Source organism: Phoxinus phoxinus, assembly GCF_949152265.1.
Source record: "Phoxinus phoxinus genome assembly, chromosome: 21".
In the NCBI taxonomy this organism is placed as follows: Eukaryota; Metazoa; Chordata; class Actinopteri; order Cypriniformes; family Leuciscidae; genus Phoxinus; species Phoxinus phoxinus.
Genome location: NC_136896.1, coordinates 22407624 through 22421255, shown reverse-complemented (window position 1 = coordinate 22421255; position 13632 = coordinate 22407624). Strand labels below are relative to the sequence as shown.

At 40.3% G+C, this 13632-nt stretch overlaps 1 protein-coding gene across 1 annotated transcript in view; it reads left to right on the top strand.

The window, feature by feature from the left end:
* grid1b (glutamate receptor, ionotropic, delta 1b) overlaps positions 1–13632 on the top strand; it is a 434864-nt gene that overhangs the window by 348582 nt on the left and 72650 nt on the right. Inside the window, exon 5 of the mRNA XM_079594461.1 lies at positions 7048–7101. Coding sequence (XP_079450587.1) covers positions 7048–7101 — 54 coding nt within the window. The remainder of the gene's footprint in view (positions 1–7047; positions 7102–13632) is intronic.

Below are 13632 nucleotides of genomic sequence, written 5' to 3'. Positions count from 1 at the left end.
TTCTATGTTCAATTTGTGGAAAGTAGTTAAATTAGGAGGTCACACACAGCCTCAATCAGAAGTTCTGGAAGCTCATAACTGGAAGCTAATCATGTACAGTAAGGTCTGAAGAGACTCATGTGAAATCACACAGGAGAAAAGCCAGTCAGTTGAGTTTGTGGCAAAACATTTTACAGTGCTGCCTTGTATATTGTTGTCTTTCAATGCATTTGATAATTCATACTCATAAAGTACAACTGAAATTACGTTCATTACAAGATTATTAGTTAAAACATTTCAAAATGCACCTGCAGAGTATATTTCCAGTCACGATAATTTCTATAACATATTGTGCAAAAATCTTGTTTCGTCTTTTTCTCGTGAACCCAATCTCATGTCTCGTCTCATCTCTTGAGATAAGTGTCTCATCACACCCATAATAGCTAGCAATTATTGTTTTGCTTTTTTGCAACAAGTAGAATTAACCATCACATCTTCACCATATTTTACTCCATGCATGTTTCTCATTCTTAAATTTGACATCATTCATGCTTCCTTTTTTTGCATCTTAGCTCCTCTCTCCAACGTTGCCAGGGAAGAATGCAGGGAAAGGAAACGAAAGGAAAATATAAGACTTTTGTAAATCGAAATATTATTAATCACTCAAGCATCACTTCAAAGCATCACCAGTTTCATTCTAGAGATCTGCCCTTGTGTTGGTATTTGGTTAAAATGTTGATGATAACATTAATAATACATATTACTAATAGACAATATATCACATTGAAATGTTTGGTGCAAACTAGCACAAAGACTGTAAAATACAAATACTATAAAATACAAAAATGAATGTAATCTTGTAGCATAAATTTCAGGCAGTTTGTGCCACTAAGCCTTACATACACACAACCTGTGTGTAATCTGCTTGGGAGCGGAGTACGCACTTTCATCACTCGAGGGGGCTAGATACGTGCACTGTGATAAATTCCGCACTGGGGCTGCATTCATGGGGGTCACAAGTCAAGCTAGCTGAGGAGTGCGGGAGAGGAATGTCTATCTCTCTGACTTCTCCAGCTAGCTTGAGTGCTCTCCTTTTTCTGATCCAGAGGAGAGCTGGCAGCATCAAGTTCTGAGGAATTGATTGGGTGTTGACGAATACAGTGAAGAGCCCCCAGTTGAAGAGACGATCGCAAGCTATCTCTCTCAAGGTGTCTTTGCTGATGGCTCCAGTTTTGCTCTGCGTTTTTTTAGCGGGTCAGGCTAGTGGCCCTAGACACAACGACATTGTTGCAGGCCTACCAGGCTGACCTGCTGAAGGACAAAACGGGCTGAGATTGTCACTGAAGCAGTCAATTAGGTGCACTGTACTATAGATGTACCTCTTCGGGCCACTAAACAGATGGCTACTGCTGTTGACCGCTCCATGACGACTACGGTGGTCTCGGAGAGACATCGCTGACTCAAGTTCCTGGAGACAGGGTCAGAAAGCCAGCACGTCTGTCTGCTCCCCCCTCCGATGGGCAGGGGGCAGGGGACAGAGGCAGCTTGCTGGCAAGAGAAAGCCCCGAGATCTGAGGGAGGTAATATCTCAGAAACAGTGTGAAAAATGAGCTATTAATGTTCATATGCAAAAGCCTCTAAACGCCAACGCCATCTCCATCAAAAATGAGATAATGATATTGAACGAATGCTCTCCACACATACTATACGTTCATCAAATGATTTTGCTTCAAATCCGTTAAATCCCAGCGTCAGCCCATTCAGAAATACCAGTTCGTTGGCAGAAACCGCTAAACCCCAATTACCTTTTTCAGCAAAAGTCCACAGAAGAACCAATCGGAAGATGCAAATCAAATAATTTGCTTTCAAGATGAATGACGACGTGTGTAGCCGGCTTTCAATTGCCGAGCTGCAAGTTTTTATAATGTTTAGTCCATCGTTACAGTGACAATGACAGGATTTTATGCAACACTGTTCCTTATGCTGCTTTAAAACTTGCATCAAAGCTACTGTGTGGATCAGTTTCTTCATTGTTACATTTGGAATTCTGCTTTCATCATTTGCAATGTTTCCAGCTGCATATTTAGTGATTTTGTAACTGTTTACTATGTCTTGTTGTCCAAAGAGGTGGATTAGTACTTGGACATAACATCTTTTTATCATGAATTTTTTTTTTTTATATAATAATAATAAAGATGCCTGTGACGGCTAGAAATACAATGGCCCCAAAGTAGGGCTGGGCCGATAAACGATATTGAATCGCAATAAAATTGATGTAGATAACGATGATAAACTCTTGATATTTTTACTCGATATGGATTAATCTAACAGCAGAAATTTACCCGACAACAGTCCGTCTGCAATTTTTAGCTTTCACGTCAAAGAACATTTCCTACTGCAAAGAAAATTCAACACAAGGAGGAAAAAATGAGTGGAAGTACTAGTGACGAAAGCAAAAGTGAAACTAACCTCGAATTACCATCCAAAGATTACGATATTGTCAATGATATTTGTAATATTTGAAAATTTTTGTAATAATAATATACTCATTTGAGAATATTCATAATACTCTCAGCTCAAAGTTCAAATGGCACTGCAGCTCACTAGAGCATTTTTTCCCTTTCAAGGGAACGAGACGCTTTGTTAAAATGCTGTGGGAATGCCTCTGCGTGATTACGTTTTGAAGCACCTATGAAATCTGTCCAATGATGTGAACGTCATAGGCGGGTGACGTCACCGACCAGGAACTATAAAGCACACCCAAACCAAACAGTGTTAACTTTTGTACCTTCAGCAAGCACTCTCTCTAAAATTGTATGTCCTTGGTGTTTTTGTCTGTCTTAGTATATTGTTAGGCAAGAATTTTCACCTTTTAAGAAAAAAAAATATTATAATGGCGAGCGAACAACATTTCAGAAAGTGTGTTCATCCCTGCCCTCATTTCACTATGGGTGGGAATACACGTTATGTGTGTTGTTTGTTTGGGAGTGCAGTACGATCAGTCAGCCCGCGAGGGGGCTGAATGTGAGCATTGTGAGTGACTATCGCTCAGAACGCTGCTCTCCTGCCGGGCACTCTTCAAAGAGGGCACCTTGGCTCGCATTCCTCGCGGCTCGGGTCCCGCTTCTGCCAAGGCAGAGCGGATGCTCAAGTTGTTGGGTTTGCAAATGGATTTGACAGAGGGGTTAGAGATGGGTCTCACCCTTTCTCTGCCTTCATCTGCCAGATCCAGTGTTTCGTCTCAGGGTCAGAAGCAAGCTTTGCGGTTACTTCCACCCTGAGTAAAGCACCGGTACTACAATAGTCTTGTTACGAGATGCTGGATGTTGTTAGTATCGAGACAGGAGATACTATCGTCACTTCAGTCTTCTGCATGTGAGGAGCTAGTGGAGGTAATTACTCGTGCCATAGCTAAACTACACATTAACTGGCCGGCCAAGAAACATGAGCTTCGTCATAAAAGCAAACTAGACAAACGCTTTTTGCCGTCACGTAAACAACCACTACGTCAGGGCTTGTTGTTCTTTCCTGACCTCCACACTAAGATGTCGAGGTTGTGGAAGAGACTGGTTTCTTACTGTGTGTTTAACCCACAAACGTCAAGAGATTCTCATATCCATGTGCTTAAACAACACAGTTATGGAGCGATGCCCAGAGCTGAAGAGACTCTTGCGGGTCATCTCTCCCCTGAGTCAGCATCGGCCTTCAAAGCACCAACATTACCCACCAAACCACTGAGAGCTACATCGGCAATGGTGGGTAAGGGGCATTCTGCAAACCCCACCTCCATGTGTGTCTCGGGGCGCAGCGGTTCCCAGCGAATATTTATACGATCATCTGCCCAAAAAATTTACTGGTGTAGGGATGCTTGCTCCTTCCGAGGAGGGCTCCAGAGCAGTCAAGTCAGTCGTTCCCTACCGTTTCACAGCTTCAGGGCACTGTGCTTGCTGCTCACCCTACACATGAGGCCAGTCTCGGGAAACTGGTTACCTTAGTAGATTGTTTGGTAGAGTGGGTTCGTCTTCCAAATATATCGTGTTGAGTCCTGCAGACAGTCGAAAAGGCCTACACTTTTCAGTTCAGGTCTCGCCCGCCCTGGTTCAACAGGATCCTACCCACGGTGGTGGGCCCCGAGCAGGCTCTGGTTATGGAACAAGAAGTAATGGCTCCTCTCTGCGAAAGGAGGCTATAGAACGGGTTCCTTCTCCCAGCAGGGAGTCAGTTTCACAGCCGGTACTTTATCATTCCGAAAAAGAATGGGGGGTTGCATCCGATTCTAGATCTGCGCCAACTAAATCGCTAGTCAAGCTCAAATTCAATATGCTTACTCTGAAGAAAAATGTGTCACAAATCCGGTCTGAGGACTGGTTTGTCACGATAGAACTCGAGGACGCATACTTCCACATATCTATCCTTTTACCACACAGGAAGTTTCTGAGGTTCACTTACGCGGACGAAGCGTACCAATATCAAGTTCTTCCTTTCGGCCTAGTTTTGCCACCTCAAATTTTCACTAAGTGTGTGGATACAGCCCTGGCTCCTCTCCACGGACTTGGCCCACCATCCCTCCTCCTGTTTCTCCTACGCTCCATCACCCATTGTTTTTTTTTTTGTTCTGGTCTTTTTGTGCTCTGTGTCTGTCCTTGGACTTTTATGTTGAAGTGGTTCCTGTGCTGAATGTGTAGTCAGTTTTTAGTCTTTCTTTTTAATTAGTTTTCCACAGGTGTTTCCTATTATCCACTCCCTTGTTTCCCCTGGTGTGTATATACTGTAAGCCCTAGGGCAGGGATAGGCAACTCGGGTCCTAGAGGGCCACTGTTCTGCAGAGTTTAGCTTAAGCCCTGATAACAACTCACCTGCCTTTATCTATCTAGTAATCCTGAAAAATATGTGATTGCCTTGTTCAGGTGTGTTTAATTAGGGTTGGAGCTAAACTCTGCAGGACAGTGGCCCTCCAGGACCCGAGTTGCCTATCCCTGCCCTAGGGTTTTCCTTGTTAATTTGTCAGTCATTGTTTGATGTAATGCTCCTTACATTACAAATATTTCCACATCTGCAATTCCCACATTAAAAGCATAGCCACTCAACATCAAACTTAAATAAATGTATTGAGTCCATTGAGGGGTATGTGACTTAACAAGGTATATCTTCCATTAAACTAAAACTAAAAATGTCCTTAAATGCTGTATCTTTAAAATCCATGCCGCTGCAAAATCCTCCATGGCCCGGTCACCTTGACTGAGGCGGAGAAGTCAAACTGCTGGGTTCATTGTTTGGTCTTGCCTTCTGTCACAATATCCACTGATGGCGAGTAGAGTTTAGAACCCATGTGCAGTTTATTGAAAGCATGGCATAAACTTAAGTACTAAAACATGACTTGAATTGAACAGAAATGACTTGACTAAGAACAGGCTTGACAACACTTACCAACAGCAGTTTACTAACAAACAAAGCTTTATTTACCCAAAGACTAACAAGATACAAATTGACCAAAATGCCAAAACAAAACCTGTATATTGTAACGCTGAGTTCAAGGAAGACGATGAAGGTAATACAAGGTTAATTAGATAAATACAAGGATAATAGCCAACCTGCAAAACAGCGTGCAAACATAACATGGACAATACAAAGAACTGAACACATGTGACGAGAAAAAACAAAACAACTGAACATGATGGTGACATATATACCATCTACTGTATTTTTTTTTTTTTGCAACATATTCTCATCATACATTGGTAAAGAAAATTAAACTAAAAGAATTACAACTAAATGTGTTCAGTTTTTCAAATAGGCAAAGGTCAATTCATATTTCCAAATGTCTGCACAAGTTGTGTGTCCTGTATATTATCACATTGTGACTCACCGAGGACCACTTGTTTTACATTAGATTAATATTCTAAAAGTGTTTTTTTCTTTTTTTAAATTAGACTAAAACATGAAAGTCCTCCTCCAGATTCTACTGTCAAATGCATTTTTAATATTTGCTTGACATTTGAGCAGAAGGTCAGGCTCATTATGTCAGCATGTAATGAACAGAAATGGAAGGACGTGGAGTTAGCAGGGCAGAAAATAGTGGTGGCCAAAAGGTGCATTTTTCTCTTGTGTTAAAACAAGACCTTACATTATGACTGAGACATAATGTACATTACTGTGGCTTACAGTGCATTAAGATGATACATGATACGAGTGTTTTTAAAAATGAGATTGTTTGACACTGTGTACTAACTTGTGTGATATAGTATAATCACGGGCCTCAGACGTGGCAAATGTGGAAATATTATAGATTTTTTAAACATTTTCAGGCCTGAAAAAAGTTATATAAATAAAGAAAAATACGCAAGTACCCCACACTACTAATCCTACCCAAACGTATAATACGCAAGTACCCCACACCACTAATCTTACCCAAGGGGTTTACATTGTGTATCATATGCACGTAAAAACTAATTGTCGCGTTTATATTGCACGATAAATACAATGCGTGCTATAAAGACACATTTTTAATGAGATCGGGTTGCTTATATGTTGGTTTTGTATCAAGTGGTGCTTATTGTATTGTGTTTTATTATTTTGATGTGGATGTGTATTGATGTGAATTGATGTGAGACAGTAAAGGTTTTGTGATGCAAGACATTTTTTGGAAGAGATTCCAACAATAAAGTGTTATTTAATTGAATTGAATTGAACTGAATTGTATTTACACTGTAACAAGGACACATTCAAATAAAGTGTAACCAAATAATTGACTCCAGGCTGTTGAATTAATCGAAAAGTAATGCACAACCGAGATGAAACCACCTCACATAACCACCTCTGGTGTGCATCATTTCACTTCAACTTCACTTCAGCTGCCCGTCATCAATTATTCCTTAAATATTTTATTTACATTCTTATTTATGATGTTTAGAGTACATCACATTTTAAAAATATTTTTTAAATACAATCAATCCAGCAGATTTTGTTGGGTTAGGGCTCCAACCTAATGTAGTTTCAAACCATCTCATGCTCAATTACACCTGCCACAACCTGCTAACATTGATTTATTCTCTATTTGTTTCTCTATAGGCTGTGGAGACTAACCTGGCCTCAAAAGACAGTCACTGGGTGTTTGTGAATGAGGTAAGGGAAGATTTATTTGATCTCTTTCATGTTCAGGTGTTTTCTTAGATAGTCGTGGTCTAATGGTGAGAAAGTCAGACTGGTAACCTGAAGGTTGCGGGTTTGATTCTCAATACCGGCAGGAAATGACTGAGGTGTCCATGAGCAAGGCACCTAACCCCCAATCGCTCCCCGGGTGCCACAACAAAATTGCTGTTCACTGCTCTGGGTGTGTGTCCAAGGTTTTTAGTGTGTGTTTGTGGTCACTACTCTTAATTTGATTTAATTTTTATTGTTTCTTGATTTGTGCTTGCATGCAACAATAGATTATTTCTGCTTTTGGCCGTCTGGAATTCACTACAAGATGCAAACATACAGTGGGAATCATGCAGATCTGTGTCAAATGAAATGTGCATGGAACAATTCCCAATCTTTACACTTGGTTCTAGGTACTAGGTTGTGCAAGGTGGAACAGCTGACTATTATCTGGTATACTTTCCTAGGACTGAACAACATGTCTCCCCCTCTCTGTTATCTGTTAAACTCAAACGAGCTGTGTCTTTGCCAGGACTTGCCAGTCTTGGTCAGGACGCTCTTGTAAAAGAGATTCATAATATCATCTTTTCATGGTAAAATAAAGGTTATAATAAAAATGTTTTGACAATCACAATTACACTTATGATGCAAGTTTTTTTTTTTTTTTGTTTACATCGCTCACAGAGACAGGGAACATTAGAAAGATGAACAGTGTTGAAAAGTGTTTGGTGTATAATGTAGGCTATAGTTACCTTCTTCTTTTTTTTTACAGTTACAACAGATGTGCATTTACAGTAGTGTTAATATTAAAAAGCAGTAATCCTCAACAGACCACATTATAAATCAGCCCAGTCATTTTTTGTGAGTGCTATCAAGTTTGCATGAATCTGTAGTAAATTGAGGTGTTCATTATGTTGTATAGTTAATTGTATAGTCATTATATATTCATTAAAGAAGTATATGAATAATGGATGCCTGAATATACTGGCAAACTAATAAAACAGCGTAGGAAGGGACTAGCATTTGCAAGTAGGAAGTGGAAATGGTTGTGGATCAAATCAGCATAAAGCGATGATTAAATGATGCAGCTTTATTCAACCCTCTGAGAAAAGACCAGTTTAAAAGGATGTGATCTGTAATAACATAAACAGAGGCTTCAAATACAGCAGATCGCACATCCTGGGGAGAACAATTCTCATGTATTGCAGCCATCATAACCAGCACAAAATCATTTGCCAATCATCTTTGATGCATGTTAAAGGCAAATTACACAAGGTTAGATGGTATTTAATTGATCGCATGTGATTGAAATTTCATTGGGTAACTAAATCTGCGAGTTGTGGAAGCCCCAGTTTTTATTTTAGATAATTTTGAAGGATGATGCCTTCCTGTTATGCCGTGAAGCACCACATGCTACTGTTACATAGTTTGCTGACTATTAAATGCATAGGTGTGATTGGAATTGTATAAGAAAACACCAGCTAATATTGTGCACATTTTCCCCATTGCATATCATCTTACAAGTCACGATTTTAAAACATTAGATGACACAAAACTAATCAATTCTCTTCGAACTGTTGCTAGGTCAAAGATGAAAGGGGGTTTTGGAGCACAAATTTTTTTTTAGCTTTTTTTCTGTACATTAGAATGTGTCGTGTTTAAAAAAAAAAAAAAAAAAACTTGTGCTTTAGCCCACAAAAAAAAAAAGAAGGCTTTTTAACTTTTGCATCCTACTGAGTGCCTGGACTGAGTGCACGTTGGCCCACACCCTAAATCTGTAATGCGACTCACATGGCATCGAAACTGTTGCGTATTAAACGCATATCCATTGGAACGGATATAATTGAAGGCATCCCGCAAAGCTCCTCAGTCCAACTTTTGACAACAATAGACTCATGAAACCCTGCACAACAAACCAACAAATGTACAGACCACGATATGATCACGGCCAAAAGCTCTTACCTCGCGGACATTCACACGCGGAAGTACGGTGACTCTCACTCTCTGACAAAGCAAAGATGCACACACATAGCGTCAGTACGGCCACTTTTATATACCACCCAATGAGCTCAATTAAAAACACCCCATTTCTTATTAAGGGATTACATCAGAGGTAGACAGTAGGCCTACTGCTACATCTAGATAACCCAGATAAGGTATATCTAAGCCATAAGCAGCACATAACTGTAGCCACCACCCACAACTATGCAACATCTTTTTGCCCCAAGTTTCAAAATGTTGGAGAAAAAACCTCTCTGAAATAGTGGTCACCATTGACCCGGTGTCCAATAAACAGGGAACCTCTACCCCACACATAGTAATAGTAACAGAATGACAATTATCTAATAGTTTAAAGAGAGCCTGGTTCCCATTCAATTCAGAGGGCCGAGAGCCAACAGCTACTCCTCCTGAAGTGTGGCTCATCAATTCAGGGGGTTAAAGATTTCCATCGGTCCACTAGGATTCAGAGAGTTACCCGACTGTGATAAGAAAGGCCGCTGCTCGGTAGATCTAAGAAAATCCAAAACAAAATGACGGGCAATAAGGCCTGGTTGGTTACAATGCCTGCAAATAATCGGGTAAACTCGCCTAGACTGATTAAAAGCATGCTGAGACTGCAGGTGCTGCAGGCCTTGAGTGAGCTGGTTAAGTTGCTAATGTTGGGCCCTCAACATCTCCTTCAATTCAGCCAAATCTGACTGATTCTCTCAACCGCTAGAGGGTATATTATGTTCTCGGACTCCATACTGAGTAGCAAGAGATGGTACAGAGTAACTTCATTTCAGCGTATCAGGACAAAATCCTTCATCAACCCACCTAATTGCTTCTTTCCTTCCAAAATAGTGGACTGTGGATGGAGCCAGACATAGCGCTTAAGCTCACGGCATAGGGTGTTATCCATTACGTGTTGTACAAACTGATCCCTAAGCAAAGTAGTGGAGTTAGGAATGCCACCTGGAGTGTGCCATATTCTCCATCAAAGCAAAATGGGGATGGGCGTGCGAAGGGCATGCTTAAAGTCTTGCAAGGACTTGGTCTAAACTTAATTTAACTTCTGGCAGACCCCCCTAGATGGTCAAAAACAATCAGAGCTTCCTCCCTTGCAGATACATTTCGAGCCCATAAATTACTCTTAATCTCCTCCAACCATTCAATCACCTCCTCATCTCCCATTCCACTAAATATGGAACATCGTAACTCTCTACAGACAAGAATAATACGATCTGCAATGGGCCTGGTGGCATCCACCACTCCAGAGTTGTGAACATTTGTGTCAGAAACAGAGCTGGCACTAGCTGAGGGCCCTTGCTGCAGAAATGCCAGGGGGAGTGGTGTGCCAGGAAGGTTGGGTCCATCAGAACCCTGGGAGGAATGACCCACCATTCAAAGGCCCACCATTGCCCCACTGCCCCACCATTCAAAGGCAATTTGACCGAAACCGAAAATACGGTCAATCTTAAAAGTGCTGTTTCCATCCTAATTATGCTTTTAAACAAAAGTTTTCGGGTAGATTCCCAAAAAGACCCTATATTGCATTTTGCCGAGAGTTGCGCTTTAATAACAGCGGGCTTTCCACACAAACAAACGTACATGTGTCATTCGTATGATAAAAAAATAATATTTTAACTGTGTCGGGCTCTGACATAAATATCTTAATGTCTGTCGGGATCGGTTACTGCTCGGACGCGGGCCGGGCTCGGACAGAAAAATGTGGCCAGATCTGCACTCTACATCGGGGTCTTGACCTGACTGCAGTCCGTCGCCGAAACATATGCTCACATTCGATGGCGTCTGGCACTTTGGAGGTGTTCTCTTCACGGATGAATCCCGGTTTTCACTGTACAGGACAGATGGCAGACAGCGCAAATGGCGTTGTGTGAGTGAGCAGTTAGCTGATGTCAACGTTGTGGATCGAGTGGCCCATGGTGGTGGTGGGGTTATGGTATGGGCAGTAGTATGTTAGAACACCTAAAGCGCAGCATAGAGTGAAACTTTTGAAAGGGAACGTCTCAGGTTGGAACCGGGGAACATTTAACAATTTTACAAATAAAACAAATACAAAACAAAAGTATAAGCCAGCAGCCACTCGCGGACGACTGCTGGTCACACAAAACAGAAACAAAACACAAGTTCAGGCCTGTTCTTCTCTCGATCTTCACAGTCGTCACTCCTTTATGCTTCCACTCCTACACGAGAGATACGAGACGTCCTCTCTCTCACGTCCCTCGACCTCGTCCTGCTCGCCACAAGCGGGAACGAGATGCTGTGATCATTGTCGCACTGTGGATGTGCCTGGAAATCTCTTCAAACAAAGTTATACCTGAAGAGCACACTTGTTGCACATCTATTGTAGCCTGTGACGAGCAACGCCTTCTAATGACGTCACCGTCAGAGGTTCAAGTTCAACAGCAATTTCATTGCCGTGTTCTCACACATTATTCACAGCCGGTCACACACAGTGTTGCCAAAGCACAACATTTCAGCGCTGCATCTCGTTCCTGTTTTTTCGGGGAACAGGGTTAAAGTCAAGTAACCTGAGACGTTCTTTTTTAAATATGATTTCAAAATGGATTCTTGATCCTGTTACACTGGATGACCTCCAACAAACTGCATATTGGCTGCAAAAGTCACCTGGTCATTTCAGTACTTTAGAAAAACAGCGAGAAAAACTTTTAATATTTCACAGCTATGCTGAGAATACATTTGATATTAAACATTAAAAAAATGTAAGACTAAAAACAATTAACCTGAATGAGTTTAGCAATCCTATTCCAATTAGCAGGATTTAAATCAACCAACCAATTAAAAAAGCAGTTAATCAGTTCTTCACATCATCACGTAATTATGGTATTCTGTATGCAAACTGAAACACATTCACAATTAAACAATTAAAAAACATTGGTGTCATATTTGATGCCACACTGTCATTTGAGCCTCTTGTGGAGAATACGGTTAAGACATCCTTTTATCACCTCAGAAATATTGCATGTTTACGTCCAATGTTGTCCTTCTCAGTTGCTGAGAGGTTGATAAACTCTTTTGTCCTTTCACGTGTTGACTACTGTAATGGTCTTCTAGCTGGGGTATCTAAATCATCAATTGACAAACTGCAATATCTACAAAATTCGGCTGCTAGAGTATTGTCTGGGGTCAGGGCTAGGGATCATATTACCCCTGTCTTGGAGTCTTTGCACTGGCTACATGTCAGGTACCGTATTGATTTTCAAATCCTTATGTTGGCATATAAGGCTTTGCATAATCTGGCTCCTCAGTACTTGACTGATCTATTAATGCCTTACTCACCACGTCGTAATCTGCGTTCCTCTCAGAGTGGTCTCCTGGTTGTTCCCAAGACACGTCTTTGTTCTAGGGGTGATGGAGCATTTTGCTTTATCTTTGGAATTCCCCTAAGCTTTGGAATTATCTCCCGGCCGACATCAGGGAAGCAAATACATTAGAGACTTTTAAATCTCTTCTCAAAACATTTTATTTTAGGATTGCTTTTACTTGATTATTCACTTTATTTGTTTATTTTTGTATTTAAACTGTGTAGTTTTCTCTGTTATTAAGTTTGCCTGTAAAGCGCTTTGAGAAAGTAACTTTTAAAGGAGCTATATAAAATAAATGTCTATTAAACCCAAGGTGCTTATTATTATTATCGGTGTTCCATTAAATAAAGCTCCAGCATATTGAATGACTGATAAATATTTATAGGTCTTGGGTAAGTTTCCTGTATTGCAGTTTTTGCATCTACGATTTTGGATATCCCAATGTACAGATTGCACCAGCTCCAGTTTCGATCCAGCCTTTGGATGATTTCAAGCGATGCCAACAATTATGAAGACTTCAATGTTTTAGTTTTTTAGTTTTATTTTACTTTATTATCCATGTTGTGGAAAATTGTCTCTGTGTCTTGCCTAATATCTTACTGGCTTCTTTTACAGTCTTGGACAGCTTGACCCTGTTTTTGAAACTCAAATGATCATACCACGAGTTCATGTGAAAAAATAAGTGAAATAAGTTAAGAAATAAAATACTTAAAACAATTTTTATAGATTTCAGTTATTGTCTTATTCACACCAAAGTCATTTAACCTCCTGATTAAATACCTACCAAAACTAAGTTGAGCATCTATGTATGTCCCCAAATACTTAAATTTACAAACAAATTGATTTGGATTCCCAGCTAGTATTACAGTATTACGATACTCCAATGTATTCCGCTTAACTCCCGTTATTACCAATTATTTCGTTTTATCCATATTTATCACAAGTGCACTCAGGTGACACCGCTCAAAAAGGGCTTTTATTCTGTTGGTAACGAGAGCCATATCATAAGCATATTTAAAAAGACTAATCATTTTATTCTAAATTTTTAAATCATTTATATACTCATAAAAGCCACCCCTTTGTCATTATAGGCAAATTTTAAGACCTTCAATGAGCCACCTCTTACGATTACGATAAACACGATTACTCTCAGAAAATGTTTAATAATATGTGATAGTCTGTAATA